We start from the raw sequence: 20149 nt of genomic DNA on the forward strand, positions 1-20149 counted from the left end.
TAATACCCCATAATGACAAAGTACATTTCTAAAAAAAAAAAAAAAATGAAATTACATTTACTTGAGTATTCAGACCCTTTACTCAGTACTTTGCTGAAGCACGAAAAGCTTCAAGTTCCTTGGCGTACACATCACTGACAAACTGAAATGGACCACCCGCACATACAGTGTTGTGAAGAAGGCGCAACAGAGCCTCCTCAACCTCATGAGGCTAAAGAAATGTGGCTTGTCACAGGAAGGCCAAAAGTTCAAGGGCATCAACCACCCGAGCCACTGCCTGTTCACCCCACTATTGACCAGAAGGCGAGGTCAGTACAGGTGCATCAAAACTGGAACCGAGAGACTGAAAAAAAACTTCTCTCAAGGCCATCAGACTGTTAAACCGCCATCACTAGTACATTAGAGGAAGCTGCCTATAGGCATACACGAGAAATCACTGGTCACTTTAATAATGTTTTACATATCTGGCATTTCTCGTCTCATATGTATACTGTTTTTCTATACTATTCTGTATCTTTGTCCGTTCCGCTCATCCATATGTATATAGTCTTAATTAATTTATACTTAGATTTGTGTGTATTGGGTATATGTTGTGTAATTTGTTAGATATTACTGCACTGTCGGAGCTAGAAGCACAAGCATTTCGCTACACCTGCAATAACATCTGCTAATCAAGCGCATGTGGCCTATAAAATTTGATTTGAGAAACATCCCTACAGCATGATGCTGCCGCCACCACAATGCTTCACCGTAGGGATGGTGCCAGGTTTCCTCCAGATGTGACGTTAAGTCATTCAGGCCAAAGAGGTCAATCTTGGTTTCATCAGACCAGAGAATCGGGTTTCTTATGGTTGGAGAGGCTTTAAGGTACCTTTTGGCAAACTCGAAGTGGGCAGTGGCTTCCATCGGGCCACTCTACCATAAAGGTCTGATTGGTGGAGTGCTGCAGAGATGGTTGTCCTTCTGGAAGGTTATTCCATGTCCACAGAGGAACTCTAGAGCTCTGTCAGTGACCATCGGGTTCTTGGTCACCTCCCTGACCAAGGCCCTTCTCCCCCGATTTCTCAGTTTGGCCAGGTGGCCTGCTTTAGGAAGAGTCTTAGTGGTTCCAAACTTCTTCCATTTAAAAATGGAGGCCACTGTGTTCTTAGGGACCTTAAATGCTGCAGACATTTTTTGGAACCCTTCCCCAGATCTGTGTCTTGGAGATCTACGGACAATTCCTTCAACCTCATGGTGTGGTTTTTGCTCTGACATGCACTGTCAACTGTGTGACATGTGTATGCCTTTCCAGATCATGTTCAATCAGTTGAATTTACCACAGGTGGACTCCAATCAAGTTGTAGAAACATCTCAAGGATAATCAATGGACGCAAGATACACCGGAGCTCAATTTCGAGGCTCATAGCAAAGGGTCTGGATTCTTGTGTAATAAGTTATTGATATTTTTTATTTTGAATAAATGAGCAACATTTTCTAAAAGCCAGTTTATGCTTTATCAATATGGTGTATTGTGTGTAGATAATTTTAAAATGTTTATTCCATTTTAGAATAAGTAACGTAACAAAATGTGGAAAAGTCAGTGGGTCTGAATACTTTCCGAAGGCACTGTATGAAGTTCAGTTTGACAATAGATTGAGCATGACTTAAGTCAGTTTTACGCATGCGCACTACGTCAACATTGTTTGTAGCGGCAGAGAGAAGACCACCGAAACATTTTATGTAACTCTGTAGTAGAGATGCATACAACAGCAGCATTTTATGTTTCATACACGAGACAGACGTACTGCTAATTGACTTAGCACAGTGTTGTTAAAAGTGTAGCTATTACTACGAAGACACTGCTATATTGCCGACTTGTTTCGTTGCAAAAGAGTTCCCAGCCACGTCAACTTCGTCCGTGGCAGTAAAGTTCAAGCATTCATCGGATCCAGAATTTAACAGGGTGAGCATCTGGATCATGTCAGTTAGGGTGGTACTGCCAATATCGCCCTAAATGTCCTTGTTCGCAAACCAGCAGGAAGATTACTAAAGCTTATTGGCTGTAAATTAGCTGAAAGTTAGCTGAGTAGCTAACCATACTTGCTAACGCGTTAGCTAAGCTAAATGAAGCTAACGTTAGCAAATTAGCTCTGGAGAAATATGGAGAAAATTTTACAATGACGACAGTAGCTTAATACGAATACAAACATACCGTATTGTCAGGCTCGTTTCACAAAGGGGACTTGGTGTCACATTACCATAACATGTACTTTGAGCCTGAAGCAATATAGCAGCACTTATTTCTTGGACATAGGTCAATGAAGACAAAAACAGGGTGCTTTCATTATCCCCTGCACAATAAATGGGGGATGTGAAAAGCATTTACAAATTTGATTACTGTAGGATAGTGTTAGACGATATGCAATTTGATGGTGTAAATATAAATTATTATTCATTAAGTAATATATTTTAATGTATGTTTTTAAAATGGTCTACTTTCACAGTGAAGCAGTATAGTAACCCCTTTAAATGGCTCAACCTTTGCTGAAACACCCCACAAGTCATTGAAAGGTGCTTGTATGTGGAGTCTCTATCATGTCAACTTGTTGATGTGTTGCCAATGACCCGTACTCCTATCCAGAAAATGGAGGCCGATAATTGCCCTGCTGGAAACAAGGTGGAACAAACAGATTCCTCACCTCAACAGGAGAACACTGCTTGTGGTGGACCTGCTGTAGGTGATCCAGACAGTCAAAGCCAGTCACATAAAGCTGCCTCCAAGGCTTCCCACCCTGAATCAGAGGACCTGGACTCCTTTAACCTGATAGAGCCCCCTCCTCTGGACTGGAGGTCAGACGACTCTAGTGAAGCAGGGTCAGTGGAAGAGATGGATGATCCCAGCTTTCCTCCCTCCTCTGTCTCTATGGACAGTCCAGAGAATGTTCTAGGTGAGTCCCTATCTGCCGTGGATGGAGTAGGTGAGTCCCTACCTCTCTTGGACACCAGTGACACTGTAGCTTTACCTGTGGCAGTTAGCCGGGAGGAGCTAATCAACTTTGCTCCTGAGGATAGAACCCCAACTGAACGGGTCCTGGATCCTTGTGAAAAGGAAAGAGTGGTGGAGGAAGAGAAGGTTGAGATCTGGAGACCAGGTGACGAAGACCACACTCGGATCCACCACCTGTTGAACCGACTCCAAGTCATCAGAGAAAGCCCTTTCCCCAGGAACTCAATCACTGACCCTACACCATCAGCGTTCTCTGAGTCCTCAGACTTTGACCCTGCAGGCCCATCTCTGTTGACTGACGTCAGCCCTTTCCTACCAGAGCAGAACCTGAACCAGGCCTCGGGGCTGCTGTTCTCTGAGAGTCAACAGAGAGACCTATTAGGGCTGCTGGAGTGTACAGAGATCGGGATTCCCCAGCCCAGTCCCTCTGATACCCATGTTCTTCCTTACATGGCCCGGAGAGAAGAGATGGATGCGGTGGTGTCTGTCTCCTACAACCAGGAGGACGGGGAGAGGTTCTGGGACCACTTTGGGAACAGCGGGCGGCTGCGCCACATAGATGACTCCGTTGACTCTAGCCCCGAGGATGAGGTCCCAGAGCCTGTGTGGATGAAGTTAGGGGAGGAGGCTCCAGAGGAGGTCAACGATGCAGAGAACAGTGAGCGGGTAGGTGTGACATGCTGAAAGATGGTTATTAATGATTAATGGTGGTGTTATAATACTGAACAAAAATATAAACATCATGCAACAATTTCAACGATTTAAAAATTCATTAGACCCTACTCTCAGGGGCACAGCCATGGGTGTGCCTGGGAAGGCATAGGCCCTCCCACTTGAAGAAGCCAAGGTCCTGGGCTGTTGTGGTTACACGTGTCTGCGGTTGTGAGGCCAGTTCGACGTACTGCCAAATTCTCTTAAACAATGTTGGAGGCGGCTTATGGTAGATAAATGAACATTCAATTCTCTGGCAACAGCTCTGGTGGACATTCCTGCAGTCATCATGCCAATTGCACGCATCCTCAACTGGAGACATCTGTGATATTGTTGTGTGACTAAACTGCACATTTTAGAGTGGCTTTTTGTCTCCAGTACAAGGTGCACCTGTGTAATGATCATGCTTTTTAATCAGTTTCTTGATATTCCACACCTGTCAAGTGGAGGGATTATCTTGGCAAAGAAGAAATGCTCACTAACAGGGATGAAAAAACAATTTGTGCACAACATTTCAAAAATACAATTTTTGTGTGTATGGAAGATTTCTGTGATCTTTTCTTTTGCTCGTGAAGCATGGGGCCAACACTTCACAATATTTTTTGTTCGGTAAAGTATAGAGGTCGACCGATTATGATTTTTCAACGCCAATACCGATTATTGGAGGACCAAAAAAAAAGCAGATACCGATTTAATTGGCTGATTTTAAAATTAAAATGTGTATTTATTTGTAATGACAATTACAACAATACTGAATGAACACTTATTTTAGTTTAATATAATCAATCAATAAAATCAATTTAGCCTCAAATAAATAATGAAACATGTTCAATTTGGTTTAAATAATGCAAAAACAAAGTGTTGGAGAAGAAAGTAAAAGTTTAAAAAATGCTAAGGTTTAAGTTCCTTGCTGAGAACACTAGGCTACCCTGGGGCAGCACTAGGCTACCCTGGGGAGGCAGGGTAGCCTAGTGGTTGGAGTACAAATCTGTCGTTCTGCCCCTAAACAGGCAGTTAACCCACTGTTCCTAGGCCGTCATTGAAAATAAGAATTTGTTCTTAACTGACTTGCCTGGTTAAATAAAGGTCAAATAAAAATAAGAAAGCTGGTGGTTCCTTTTAACATGAGTCTTCAATATTCCCAGGTATGAAGTTTTAGGTTGTAGTTACTATAGGACTTTCTCTCTATACGATTTGTGTTTCATATACCTTTGACTATTGGATGTTCTTATAGGCACTTTAGTATTGTCAGTGTAACAGTATAGCTTCCGTCCTTCTCCTCGCCCCTACCTGGGCTCGAACCAGGAACACACCGACAACAGCCACCATCGAAGCAGTGTTACCCATGCAGAGCAAGGGGATCAACTACTCCAAGTCTCAGAGCGAGTGACGTTTGAAACGCTATTAGAGCACACCCCACTAACTAGCTAGCCATTTCACATCGGTTACACCAGCCTAATCTCGGGAGTTGATAGGCTTGAAGCATTGCGAAGATCTGCTGGCAAATGCACAAAAGTGCTGTTTGAATGAATGCTTACGAGCCTGCTGGTGCCTACGACTGCTCAATCAAATCATAGACTTATTTATAACATAATAACACGCAGAAATACGAGCCTTTAGTCATTAAAATGGTCGAATCCAGAAACTCTTTCAGTGAAATATGGAACCGTTCCGTATTTTATCTAACGGATGGCATCCCTAAGTCTAAATATTGCTGTTACATTGTACAACCTTCAATGTTATGTCATAATTATGTACAATTCTGTCAAATTAACTACGGCCTTCGTTAGGAATAAATGGACTTCACACAGTTCGCAATGAGCCAGGTGGCCCAAACTGCTGCATATACACTGACTGCTTGCATGGAATGCAAGAGAAGTGACAATTTCCCTAGTTATAAGAAATTAATGTTAGCAGGCAGTATTAACTAAATATGCAGGTTTAAAAATATATACTTGTGTATTGATTTTAAAGAAAGGCATTGATGTTTATGGTTTGGTTACATTGTTGCAACGACAGTGCTTTTTTCCGCAAATGCGCGATTATTTGACACGCTAGATAAACTAGCAATATCATCAACCATGTGTAGTTAAGTAGTGATTATGTTAAGATTGTTTTTTATAAGATAAGTTTAATGCTAGCTAGCAACTTACCTTTGCTTATTGCTGCCCTCACGTAACAGGTAGTCAGCCTGCCACGCAGTCTCCTCGTGGATTGCAATGTAAGGCAGGTGGTTAGAGAGTTGGACTAGTAACCAGAAGGTTGCAAAAACAAAGGTAAAAATCTGTCGTTCTTCCCCTGAACAAGGCAGTTAACCCACCAACCCTAGGCCGTCATTGAAAATTAGAATGTGTTCTTAACTGACTTGCCTAGTTAAATAAAGGTGTAAAATATATATATATATATTTAAATCGGTGTCCAAAAATACAGATTGTTATGATAACTTGAAATCGGCCCTAATTAATCGTCCATTCCGATTCATCGGTCGACCTCTAGTAAAGTATCAATTATTTTGCTGATGATTGATTGGTTCAAATGAGCTGTGTCTTTTACTTTGTTCAATTATCATTGACCTCTTCACTTACAGGGCACAGAGGACCACCCAGCCTATAAAGATGGTAAGCTAAACATAGGCTATGTAAAACTTCTGTGCTTCTTTTATTGGAATCTCAATAATAATAATAGCAGTAATAACAATAGTAATACATTTCTGATAAGTCACTTGTTTTTGTGTCAGTGCCTGGCCCCTGTGACCCAGATGACCTCCTGGATGGGGTCATATTTGGGGCAAAGTACCTGGGCTCCACCCAGCTCAAGTCTGACAAGAACCCTTCCACCAACGCCCGAATGAAACAGGCCCAAGAGGCTGTGGACAGGATCAAAGTAAGTTTACTTTTGGCCTTTTAGTCATTTAGCAGATGCTCTTATCCCAAGCAACTTACAATTTGGTGCATTTATCTTAAGGTAGCAAGGTAAGACAACCACATATCTCAGTCGATTGAGACTGCTAGGGTTTAGAGTGTGCTGCGGCAGAACCTTGTTTTTTTCCCCCGCTGTGGGTTGGTGCTACAGTAAAACTTTTCCTCAATAACGCATCTATGACTGCAAAGTCAGTGCTAGTAAGAAAAGAAAGGCGCAAGTTCAATGGCAGGGTGTTTTTTTCCCTTCTACTTTTTGAAGAGGTAGGTTTCTAGACGTGGTCGGAGGATTGGCAGGGACTGTGCTGTCCTGACGTTAGGGGGAAGCTTGTTCCGCCATTGGGGTGCCAGGCTAGAGAGCAGCTTTGACTGGGATAAGTGGGAAGTGGGGGGGCCATAAGTGCCAGAATGGGTCAGACAGATCATTCTGCTAAAAAGCGGTGATCTGCTTTAGATTGTGTCATCAAAACATCTGCTCTTGTCTTTCTCCAGGCCCCAGAGGGAGAGTCTCAGCCTATGACTGAGGTGGATCTCTTCATCTCCACTCAGCGCATCAAGGTCCTCAGCGCAGACACACAGGTTTGGTTTAAATGAATGACAAAGTAGCTAAGGTCATTCCTTGAATAAAAGTGTCTCTAATTTGCGTCGTACTCAGCCTATACAGTTGAAAGGCAAGTTAATTTTGTGACCGTTTTTCAGCTTTTTCCCTACTTAATGGCTGGCTGGTCCTAGATATATAGTGGTTACTGTTAAACTAGCCTGGCCATCTTTGTTGTTAGGCCCAGTGGGAATGGATCTATCATGGATTTTTTTCATTAGTGTTAAACTTACACCCAAAGGTTCAGCCCCTGGGTTGACCGTGATCTTGCAGAGTTCCTCCACCTCAAGAATTGCTTTTGGCGAAAGACTCAGCACATGCTGACTGGCTCTTGTTCAGGCAATTGGGAAATAAGTGCACTCAGGCTATCCGGGAGGCCAAAGTTAGTTACTTTAAGGAGCAGTTCTCTCTCTGTGGGTCTAACACCAAGGAATTCTAGAAAACGGTTAAAGACCTGAAGAATAAACATTCCTCCTCACAGCTGCCCATGTCCCTTAATGTTGATGATGTGGTTGTTACTGACAAGGAGCACATGGCTGAGCTCTTTAAATCACCACTTCATTAAGTCAGGATTCCTATTTGACTCAGAAATGCCTCCTTGCCCGTCCAACATTTCCTAATCTCCCACCCCTTCTAATGCGACTATCCCCAATGCTTCTCACTCTTTTTCCCCCTGCCCTGCTACAAAGTTTCTCCTTGCAGGCAGTCACTGAGTCCGAGGTGCTAAAGGAGCTCCTTAAGTACACTTAGCATCAGGTACTTTGGTCACGAAAATCAGAAAAGCAATCAAGTTAATCGTTTACCTTTGATCTTCGGATGTTTTCACTCACGGGACTCCCAATTACAGAACAAATGTTCCTTTTGTTCCATGAAGATGATTTTTATATCCAAAATACCTCAGTTTGTTTGTCTCGTTATGTTCAGAAATCCACAGGAAAGAGGGGGACAACGCAGACAAATTCCAAATAGTTTCCATAATGTCCACAGAAACATGGCAAACGTTTTTATAATCAATCCTCAGGTTGTTTTAAAAATATATAATTGATAATATATCAACCGCAATTGTCTTTCACAGTAGGAGAGGGAAAAGCAATAGCTGTCCAAACTCAGTTGCGTGAGCAAAACTCATGTGACGCAATGTTGACCCAATGTTATCTATCTGGCTCATTTTTCTAAATAAAAGCCTGAAACTATGTCTGAAGACTGTTGACACCTTGAGGAAGTGATAGGAAGAGGAATCTGGTTGATATCCCTTTAAATAGAGCAAAGGGAGGCTATGGGACATGGAGTTTTCAAAATAGAAGCCAATTCCTGTTTTGAATTTCCTCAGGGTTTCGCCTACAATATCAGTTCTGATATACTCACAGACAATATTTTGACAGTTTTGGGAACTTTAGAGTGTTTTCTATCCAATACTAATAATACTATGCATATATTAGCAACTGAGACTGAGGCGCTGGCCGTTTACAATGGGCACCTTTTCATCCAAGCTACTCAATACTGCCCCTGAAGCCTTATGAAGTTAAACTGGGTCAGATGGTTTAGAACTTTCTTTTTTAAGGTTGTTGCCCCCATCTTCGCCAAGCCCATCTCTGACCTTTTTAACCTGTATCTTCTCTCTAGGGAGGTTCCCATTTTATTTTAACTTTATTTTAATTATTTAATTAACCAGGTAGGCTAGTTGAGAACAAGCTCTCATTTACAACTGGCGGCAGCGTAGCCTAGTGGTTAGAGCGTTGGACTAGTAACCAGAAGGTTGCGAGTTTGAACAACCCCCGAGCTGACAAGGTACAAATCTGTCGTTCTGCCCCTGAACAGGCAGTTAACCCACTGTTCCCAGGCCGTCATTGAAATTAAGAATGTTCTTAACTGACTTGCCTGGTTAAAAAAATAAATAAAAATTAAACTGCGACCTGGCCAATATAAAGCATAGCAGTGTGAACAGACAACACAGAGTTACACATGGAGTAAACAATAAACAAGTCAATAACACAGTAGAAAAAGAGTCTATATACATTGTGTGCAAAAGGCATGAGGAGTTAGGCGAATAATTACAATTTAGCAGATTAACACTGGAGTGATAAATGATCAGATGGTCATGTGCAGGTAGAGATACTGGTGTGCAAAAGAGCAGAAAAGTAAATAAATAAAAACAGTATGGGGATGAGGTAGGTAAATTGGGTGGGCTGTTTACCGATGGACTATGTACAGCTGCAGTGATTGGTTAGCTGCTCAGATAGCAGATGTTTGAAGTTGGTGGTGGAGATAAAAGTCCAACTTCAGCGATTTTTGCAATTCGTTCCGGTCACAGGCAGCAGAGAACTGGAAGGAAAGGCGGCCAAATGAGATGTTGGCTTTAGGGATGATCAGTGAGATACACCTTCTGGAGCACGTGCTATGGGTGGGTGTTGCCATCGTGACCAGTGAACTGCGATAAGGCGGAGCTTTACCTAGCATGGACTTGTAGATGACCTGGAGCCAGTGCGTCTGGCGACGAATATGTAGAGAGAGCCAGCCGACTAGAGCATACAGGTTGCAGTGGTGGGTGGTATAAGATGCTTTAGTAACAAAACGGATGGCACAGTGATAAACTGCATCCAGTTTGCTGAGTAGAGTATTGGAAGCTATTTTGTAGATGACATCTCCGAAGTCGAGGATCGGTAGGATAGTCAGTTTTAGTCAGTAGGGTAAGTTTGGCGGTGTGAGTGAAGGAGGCTTTGTTGCAAAATAGAAAGCCAACTCTAGATTTGATTTTAGAATGGAGATGTTTGATATGAGTCTGGAAGGAGAGTTTACACTCTAGCCAGACATTTAGGTACTTATAGATGTCCACATATTCTAGGTCGGAACCATCCAGGGTGGTGATGCTAGTCGGGCGTGCGGGTGCAGGCAGGGAACGGTTGAAAAGCATGCATTTGGTTTTTACTAGCCTTTAAGAGCAGTTGGAGGCCACGGAAGGAGTGTTATACGGCATTGAAGCTCGTTTGGAAGTTAGCACAGTGTCCATGGAAGGGCCAGAAGTATACAGAATGGTGTCGTCTGCGTAGAGGTGGATCAAGGTATCGCCCACAGCAAGAGCAACATCATTGATATATACAGAGAAAAGAGTCGGCCCGAGAATTGAACCCTGTGGCACCCCCATAGAGACTGCCAGAGGACAGGACAACATGCCCTCCGATTTGACACACTGAACTCTGTCTGCAAAGTAGTTGGTGAACCAGGCAAGGCAGTCATTAGAAAAACTGAGGCTACTGAGTCTGCCGATGAGAATATGGTGATTGACAGAGTCGAAAGCCTTGGCCAGGTCGATGAAGACGGCTGCACAGTACTGTCTTTTATCGATGGCTGTTATGATATCGTTTAGTACCTTGAGCGTGGCTGAGGTGCACCCGTGACCGGCTCGGAAACCAGATTGCACAGTGGAGGAGGTACGGTGGGATTCGAGATGGTCAGTGATCTATTTGTTGACTTGGCTTTCGAAGACCTTTGATAGGCAGGGCTGGATGGATATAGGCCTGTAACAGTTTGGGTCCAGGGTGTCTCCCCCTTTGAAGAGGGGGATGACTGTGGCAGCTTTCCAATCCTTGGGGATCTCAGACAATACGAGAGGTTGAACAGGCTGGTAATAGGGGTTACGACAATGGCGGCGGATAGTTTCAGAAATAGAGGGTCCAGTTTGTCAAGCCCAGCTGATTTGTACGGGTCCAGGTTTTGCAGCTCTTTCAGAACATCTGCTATCTGGATTTGGGTAAAGGAGAAGCTGGGGAGGCTTGGGCGAGTAGCTGCGGTGGGGGGTGCTGTTGGCCGAGGTTGGAGTAGCCAGGAGGAAGGCATGGCCAGCCGTTGAGAAATGCTTGTTGAAGTTTTCGATTATCATGGATTTATCGGTGGTGACCGTGTTACCTAGCCTCAGTACAGTGGGCAGCTGGGAGGAGGTGCTCTTGTTCTCCATGGACTTTACAGTGTCCCAGAACTTTTTGGAGTTAGAGCTACAGGATGCACATTTCTGCTTGAAAAAGCTGGCCTTTGCTTTCCTGATTGACTGCGTGTATTGGTTCCTGACTTCCCTGAACAGTTGCATATCGCGGGGACTATTCGATGCTATTGCAGTCCGCCACAGGATGTTTTTGTGCTGGTCGAGGGCAGTCAGGTCTGGAGTGAACCAAGGGCTATATCTGTTCTTAGTTCTGCATTTTCTGAACGGAGCATGCTTATCTAAGATGGCGAGGAAGTTACTTTAAAAGAATGATCAGGCATCCTCAACTGACTGGATGAGGTCAATATCCTTTCAGGATATCCGGGCCAGGTCGATTAGAAAGGCCTGCTCGCAGAAGTGTTTTAGGGAGCGTTTGACAGTAATGAGGGGTGGTTGTTAGACTGGCGACCCGTAGTGGATACAGGCAATGAGGCAGTGATCGCTGAGATCCTGATTGAAGACAGCGGAGGTGTATTTGGAGGGCCAGTTGGTCAGTATAATGTCTATGAGGGTGCCCTTGTTTTCAGGTTTAGGGTTGTACCTGGTGGGTTCCTTGATGATTTGTGTGAGATTGAGGGCATCTATCTTAGATTGTAGGACTGCTGGGGTGTTAAACATATCCCAGTTTAGGTCACCTAACAGAACCAACTCTGAAGCTAAATGGGGGGCGATCAATTCACAAATTGTGTCCAGGGCACAGCTGGGAGCTGAGGGGGGTCGGTAGCAGGCGGCAACAGTGAGAGACTTATTTCTGGAGAGATTCATTTTTAAATTAGAAGTTCGAACTGTTTGGGTATGGACCTGGAAAGGAAGCCACGGTTCGTCCTTTATTTAAAGGGGGAGATCAAGCGGATCCTAAATGTTATAGGCCTATTTCTATTTTGCCCTGTTTATCAAAAGTGTTAGAAAAACTTGTCAATCAATTCTGGCTTTCTTGATGTCTATAGTATTCTCTCTGGTATGTAATCTGGTTACTGCTCAGGTTATGGATGTGTCACTGCAACCTTAAAGGTCCTCAATGATTTCACCATTGCCCTTGATTCTAAGCAATGTTGTACTGCTATATGTATTGACTTGGCCAACGCTTTTGAAACGGTAGATCATTCCATTCGTGTGGGCTGGCTAAGGAGTATTGGTGTTTGAGGGGTCTTTGGTCTGGTTTGCTAACTACCTCAGAGTGCAGTGTATAACGTCCAAACAACGTCTTAGCCACTGCCTGTCACCAAGGGAGTACCCCAAGGCTTGAGCCTAGGCCCCACTCTCTTCTCAATTTACATCAACAACATAGTGGGGCAAAAATGTATTTAGTCAGCCACCAATTGTGCAAGTTCACCCACTTAAAAAGATGAGAGGCCTGTAATGTTCATCATAGGTACACTTCAACTATGACAGACAAAATTAGAAAAAAAATCCAGAGAATCACATTGTAGGATTTTTAATGAATTTATTTGCAAATTATGGTGGAAAATAAGTATTTGGTCACCTACAAACAAGCAAGATTTCTGGCTCTCACAGACCTGTAACTTTTTCTTTAAGAGGCTCCTCTGTCCTCCACTCGTTACCTGTATTAATGGCACCTGTTTGAACTTGTTATCAGTATAAAATACCTGTCCACAACCTCAGTCACACTCCAAACTCCACTATGGCCAAAACCAAAGAGCTGTCAAAGGACACCATAAACAAAATTGTAGACCTGCACCAGGCTGGGAAGACTGAATCTGCAATAGGTAAGCAGCTTGGTTTGAAGAAATCAACTGTGGGAGCAATTATTAGGAAATGGAAGACATACAAGACCACTGATAATCTCCCTCGATCTGGGGCTCCACGCAAGATCTCACCCCGTGGGGTCGAAATGATCACAATAACGGTGAGCAGAAATCCCAGAACCACACGGGGGACCTAGTGAATGACCTGCAGAGAGCTGGGACCAAAGTAACAAAGCCTACCATCAGTAACACACTACGCCCAGGGACTCAAATCCTGCAGTGCCAGACATGTCCCCCTGCTTAAGCCAGTACATGTTCAGGCCAGTCTGAAGTTTGCTAGAGAGCATTTGGATGATCCAAAAGAAGATTGGGAGAATGTCATATGGTCAGATGAAACCAAAATATAACTTTTTGGTAAAAACTCAACTTGTCGTGTTTGGAGGACAAAGAATGCTGAGTTGCATCCAAAGAACACCATACCTACTGTGTTTTTCTGCAAAGGGACCAGGACGACTGAACCTTGTAAAGGAAAGAATGAATGGGGCCATGTATAGTGAGATTTTGAGTGAAAACCTCCTACCATCAGCAAGGGCATTGAAGATGAAATGTGGCTGGGTCTTTCAGCATGGCAATGATCCCAAACACACCGCCCGGGCAACGAAGGAGTGGCTTCGTAAGAAGCATTTCAAGGTCCTGGAGTGGCCTAGCCAGTCTCCAGATCTCAACCCCATAGAAAATCTTTGGAGGGAGTTGAAAGTCTGTGTTGCCCAGCAACAGCCCCAAAACATCACTGCTCTAGAGGAGATCTGCATGGAGGAATGGGCCAAAATACCAGCAACAGTGTGTGAAAACCTTGTGAAGACTTACAGAAAACGTTTGACCTCTGTCATTGCCAACAAAGGGTATATGATAAAGTATTGAGATAAACTTTTGTTATTGACCAAATACTTATTTTCCACCATAATTTACAAATAAATTCATTTAAAAATCCTACAATGTGATTCTCTGGATTTTTTTTTTCTCATTTTATTTTGTCTGTCATAGTTGAAGTGTACCTATGATGAAAATTACAGGCCTCTCTCATCTTTTTAAGTGGGATAACTTGCACAATTGGTGGCTGACTAAATACGTTTTTGCCCCACTGTAGCTCAAGCAGGAAGCTCTCTCATCCATTTATGAACAGATGATAATCTTATACTAAACTGGCCCCTCCCTGGATTTTGTTTTAAATGCTCTACAACACAGTATTCTTAATGTCCAACATTCTTTCTCTGCCCGTAACCTTGTTCTGAACACCTCCAAAACAAAGGTCATGTGGTTTGGTAAAATGAGTTTACTACCACTGAGGGTTTAGAGCTTGAGGTAGTCACCTCATGAAAGTACTTGGGAGTATGGCTAGACAGTACACTGTCCTGCTCTCGGCACATATCAAAGCTGCAGGTTAAAGTTAAATCTAGACTTGGTTTTCTATATTGTAATCGTTCCACTTTCACCCCAGCTGCCAAACTAACCCTGATTCAGATGACCATCCTACCCATGCTAGATTACAGAGACGTAATTTATAAATCAGCAGGTAAGGGTGCTCTTGAGCGGCTTGATTTTCTTTACCATTCGGCCATCAGATTTGCCACCAATGCTCCTTATAGGACACGTCACTGCACTCTATACACCACTGTAAACTGGTCATCTCTGTATATCTGTGGCAAGACCCACTGATTGATACTCATTTCTAAATGAGGCCTCACTCCTCCCTCCTCCCTATCTGAGATATCTACTGCAGCCTTCATCCTCCACATACAACACCCATTCTACCAGTCACGTTCTGTTAAAGGTCCCCAAAGCGCACACATCCCTGGGGCGCTCCTCTTTTCAGTTCGCTGCAGCTAGCGACTGGAACGAGCTGCAACAAATTCTCAAACTGGACAGTTTTATCTCAATCTCTTCATTCAAAGACTCAATCGTGGGCACTCTTACTGACAGTTGTGGCTGCTTTGCATGATGTTGTCTCTACCTTCTTGCCCTTTGTGCTGTTGGGTCTCTACCATGCTATGTTGTTGTCTTAGGTCTCTCTCTGTTTTTTAAATGTTTAAAAATTTGTCATTTTTCTCCCCAATTTCATGGTATCCAATTGTTTTAGTAGCTACTATCTTGTCTCATCGCTACAACTCCCGTACGGGATCACTAGCCACTTTAACTATGCCACTTTGTTTACATACTCATCTCATATTTATATACTGTACTCGATACCATCTACTGTATCTGCTCTGTACCATTCATATATATCCTTATGTACATATTCTTTATCCCCTTAACTGTGTACAATTTCGAATTGTTAGTTAGATTACTTGTTGGTTACTGCATTGTCGGAACTAGAAGCACAAGCATTTCGCTACACTCGCATTAACATCTGCTAACCATGTGTATGTGACAAATAAAATTTGATTTGAGGAGAGACAAAGGTTGAAAGTCATGCGTCCTCCGATACACAACCCAACCAAGCCGCACTGCTTCTTAACACAGCGCGCATCCAACCCGAAAGCCTGCCGCACCAATGTGTTGGATTAAACACTGTGCACCTGGCAACCTTGGTTAGCGTGCACTGCGCCCAGCCCGCCACAGGAGTCACTGGTGCGCGATGAGACAAGTATATCCCTACCACGAACGTCCCGGTCGCGGCCGGTTACGACAGAGGCTGGGCGTGAACCCAGAGTCTCTGGTGGCACAGCTGGCGCCCTTAACCACTGCGCCACCCGGGAGGCCCCTTAGGTCTCTCTCTTTATGTAGTGTTGTCTCTCTTGCCGTGATGTGTGTGGTCCTATATTTTTTTATTTGATACATTTTTATTCCTAGCCCCCTTCCCCGCAGGAGACCTTTTGCCTTTTGGTAGGCTGTCATTGTAAATAAGAATTTGTTCTTAACAAACTTGCATAGTTAAATAAAGAATAATTAAAAAAGACCAAATAGTGTTAGTAAACAGTTTCTATACATTCATCCCTCCTGCTTCTCCTATAGGAGGCCATGATGGACCACCCTCTCCAGATGATCTCCTACATCGCAGACATCGGCAGCATCGTGGTCCTGATGGCCCGCAGGAAGCCGGCCGTGGGCCGTAAAGGCCAGGAGGAGAACCCCACCGGGGCCAACTCCCCCGGTCCACAGAAAAAGTGCTGCATGATCTGCCATGTGTTTAACTCCGATGATGTGAGTCAGCCAAGTGGAAACCATACAACTTTATGTTCAATATGTTTTGTGTTTTTTTGTTGAAAATAATTAGGTTGAACTGTTATTTTAGTTCCGGTGCCAGTCTTTTTCTACAGTACTTGAGCCAACTTGTAGTTGTTTTGCCTAAGCAACTAGGTAAACCAGCTTTATTGAATACAGAAAGAAACAGCCTATGCTAGGAGTCAATTAACAGGAGGAAACACTAATTAGCAGTTCATTAGATTATTATTGGTTAAGGTTCGGTTTAATAATACGTTAGCCACAGCCTATTTTGTCTACTTGAACTACTCTGTGAGAAGGAACAGGTATGTAAAGGATTACAATACTGTTGGCTGCCAGTCTGAAACATGTCTGAACACGCCCACTGACTCACTGTCACTTTCCTGCATGTAGGCACAGGTAATCGCCCAGGCGATTGGCCAGGCCTTCGGTGTGGCCTACCAGCAGTTCCTCCATGCCAACGGCATCAAGGCCAGCGAGCTAAAGCCCAGCGAGTACAGTGACTACTTGGGCACACAGGAGCTCTACAACGGAGACCTGGTGCACTTTTCTGATTCAGATAACATCAGAGAGGTACAGTAACACTCAATTTCAGCACCTTGTTGTTAGGACCAGCCGGGGTGTCCTTTTAAATGTAGGTCTACAAATGCGGTATTCCTCCCTGCAGGGATTCTCAACCCTCTCCTTGGGGACCACCAGACGTTTCACATATTGTTTGTAGCACTAAACTGGCACTACTGATTCAATTAGTCAACTATCACCAAGCCCTTAACTAATCGAATCAGGTTTGCCAATTCAGGGAAACAACAAATGTGTGAAACATCTGGTGATCCCTGATGAGAGCTTTGGGAAGTACTTGCCTAGATAACAATCTGTTTTAACATTTGGTTGTTCATGGAGATAATATTGTCCTTAATAAACCAGAGGTATTTGTGGTTTTACACTATGCAACAGCCACTTACTCTTTTGCTCAAGACACTGATGAAACAGATCCATACATTTCATGATTTTAGTGAAATGTACATCAATGTTGTGTAGCGTTAAGATAAAATCATGTTTAAATCGGGTTAGCTACTCTCTGAACTTGTCATCTGTTTTACATCTTGAAATTTGTTTCCCTACTGAACACCACCCAGATGAAATTCCATCTTTCTCTTAAACCACCTTCCTGCTGTCTGTCCAGGTGTCCATCTCCAAGGCTCCCGGGGAGATAGTGGGGGTGGCGGTGGTGGAGTCAGGCTGGGGGTCCATCCTTCCAACGGTGGTGGTGGCCAACCTACTCCACGGTGGCCCTGCAGAGCGCTGCGGGGCCCTCAGCATTGGAGACCGCATCATGTCTGTCAATAGCACCAGCCTTGTGGGCCTCCCCATAACCACCTGCCAGAGTATCATACGGGTAAGAGGGGGTTGTGTTGTGCATCTGTGTTTCATTAGTTCCTGTGACTGTTGGCTGTCTCATGTAGTTTGTAGAATGCACACTAGATGGTGCTGTATTGCTGAAGTCATACAGCAGGGTTCCCCAACTGGCGGCCCACAGGTTATTTTTATTTGGCCCATGTTGACTCCAATGCTTCTCACATTTGTGTGAAGTTGGCTGGATGTTCTTTGGGTGGTTGACCATTCCTGATACACACGGTAAACTGTTGAGCTTGAAAAACCCAGCAGCTTTGCAGTTCTTGACACAAACTGATGCGCCTGGCACCTACTACCATACCTCGTTCAAAGGCAATAAATATTTTGTCTTTCCCATTCACCCTCTGAATGGCACACACACATCCCATGTCTCAATAGTCTCAAGACTTTAAATGTCCTTCTTTAGCCGGTCCACTCCCCTTCATCTACACTGATTGAAGTGGATTTAACAGGTGACATCAATATGGCATCAGCTTTCAACAGGATTCACCTTGTCAGTCTGTCATGGAAATATCAGGTGTTCCTAATGTTTTGTATACTCAGTGTATGATCATATACAAATGTAATCAAGGTTTGAAAGACAGATTATATCTTTTTGGGCTTCCGGTCAATTTGCAGCCCGGCCCCTTGACCATCTACCCTAGAAAATAATCTAGTTGATGATCCCTGGCATAGACTGATGCGGGTGACGTGAGATCAATTGGTGGAAATGTTTGCGTTCTAAAGTATCATTTCGGCATGCGGTTGGACTTGATGGTAGGATGTTGGAGTTCTTCACCTAATGTTCTGTGTTCCGCACATGCACGGATGCACACACACAATACCCATTCTGTGAATGCCTTTCTTCATGTACGGAGCACATAATGCAGTTAGATAGTGAATGGATACTTTAAGGTGACATAGAAATGTATGTTTCAGGAATCTCTCCAGTATTTGTATGATCCCCCCCTTTTTTTGTTTTTATAAAAGGATTTGAAAAACCAAGCCGAGGTGAAGCTCAGTATTGTCCACTGCCCTCCCGTCACCATGGCTATAATCAAGCGACCGGACCCAAAATTTCAGTTGGGCTTCAGTGTGGAGGACGGTATTGTAAGTGACAGTTACTTTGTATATCATTTTACTCTACATTTTTATTAAAATAAAAACGATGTATATGTATTCAACTGCCAGACAGGATCTAACATTCCGTTTATTAATGTTTTATTTATGTCTATATTTATTTGGGTCAGGCCCTGTCCAGTCAGTAGTGAGTAATATGCATTTGAGATTATTTTTTGTTTCTCACTGCGAAAATGGTCTTCAATAAAATTAATCTGAAATCAATGTGGTCTGAAACTGATTTTTTCAATTGAATAGTACCTGTACAGCATCCATTTAATGAAAGTCCATAGTAGTAAAGCAAAAAGGGTAAATTGCCCACTTTCATAGCTTCACAACCTTCAATCACCTCAACTCTCTCGCGTATCTTTTCATTCTGTATCTTTCTCATACCCATGTTGCCTTGAGCAGATCTGCAGTCTGATGCGTGGAGGGATTGCGGAGAGAGGTGGCATCCGGGTTGGACACCGCATCATTGAAATCAACGGGCAGAGTGTGGTAGCCACTCCTCACGAGAAGATCATCCACATTTTGACTAACGCAGTCGGGGAGGTGAGAGGATTTCCACCCCAAATCAGAAGTGCTAGATTTAACACTTACTTTAATTTCAAGAAGCCTACTTTCTCTTTATTAGCTTTGACATTCATAACTGCTCATCTTTCTGAACAGATTCACTTGAAGACAATGCCAGCCTCTACATATCGCCTTCTAACGGGACAAGATACGCCAGTATTTCTCTGAGAGAACGGAGAAGAGTGCTGCTGCGCTCACAAGCAAATGAGCTATACGGAAGCCATTCTCCAACTATACACAGGCCATTCTCCAACTATACACAGGCCATTCTCCAACTATACACAGGCCATTCTCCAACTATACACAGGCCATTCTCCAACTATACACAGGCCATTCTCCAACTATACACAGGCCATTCTCCAACTATACACAGGCCATTCTCCAACTATACACAGGCCATTCTCCAACTATACACAGGCCATTCTCCAACTATACACATGCTCACTCGCAGCCTCATTCTATTTTTTTCTCCCCATATGCAATTGTACTGTATCAGCTGGCTATTGATACACATAAAGGGGTTCTCCACCTGTACAGAATATTTGATGTATGTATGTTGGAATTACATGATGATACAGCACATTTAGATTTAAAAAAATAAATAAAACGCAGTTTATATTTGAGATGTTTTTAAAGCAAATGATAACTAAGATTGGCAATAGGAAAAGTTAAGTTATTTTTCGACTATACTAAGCATCTTAACAGGAACAGGATGAGTACGTACAATTGTCTTCTTCCACTGCTCTTTAGTTGCAGATGTGCCTCCGTTGAACTTGAGTTAATGGAAAGAAGCCTTACTTAAGGAAAATATCTCTTGTTTCGTGCTTCCCGCCTCATTCTATTTTGGTATTTTATTAGGATCCCCATTAGCTGTTGCAAAAGCAGCAGCTACTCTTCCTGGGGTCCACACAAAACATAATACAGAGCATCATTAGACAAGAACAG

At 43.4% G+C, this 20149-nt stretch overlaps 1 protein-coding gene across 1 annotated transcript; it reads left to right on the forward strand.

Moving 5' to 3' along the window:
- The first annotated feature begins 1592 nt into the window (after positions 1-1592).
- si:ch73-40i7.5 (amyloid-beta A4 precursor protein-binding family A member 3) lies at positions 1593-19820 on the forward strand. Its single transcript, XM_046303277.1, has 11 exons — positions 1593-1945; positions 2487-3655; positions 6288-6318; positions 6438-6583; positions 7111-7197; positions 15911-16099; positions 16514-16693; positions 17304-17516; positions 18503-18622; positions 19043-19183; positions 19301-19820. Exons 2-11 carry the CDS (start codon positions 2603-2605, stop codon positions 19370-19372), a joined length of 2232 nt encoding a protein of 743 aa, XP_046159233.1. The 5' UTR covers positions 1593-1945; positions 2487-2602; the 3' UTR covers positions 19373-19820.
- The last annotated feature ends 329 nt before the right edge of the window (positions 19821-20149 follow it).

Source organism: Oncorhynchus gorbuscha, linkage group LG02 (assembly GCF_021184085.1).
Source record: "Oncorhynchus gorbuscha isolate QuinsamMale2020 ecotype Even-year linkage group LG02, OgorEven_v1.0, whole genome shotgun sequence".
Classification (NCBI taxonomy): domain Eukaryota; kingdom Metazoa; phylum Chordata; class Actinopteri; order Salmoniformes; family Salmonidae; genus Oncorhynchus; species Oncorhynchus gorbuscha.

Bases quoted from the DNA above. Each gene is read 5' to 3' on its own strand.
- si:ch73-40i7.5 (XM_046303277.1), top strand. From the start codon at position 2,603: ATGACCCGTACTCCTATCCAGAAAATGGAGGCCGATAATTGCCCTGCT. The intron at 6,584-7,110 runs GTAAGTTTACTT...GTCTTTCTCCAG, and splicing joins AGGCTGTGGACAGGATCAAA to GCCCCAGAGGGAGAGTCTCA. The intron at 19,184-19,300 runs GTGAGAGGATTT...CTTTCTGAACAG, and splicing joins TGACTAACGCAGTCGGGGAG to ATTCACTTGAAGACAATGCC.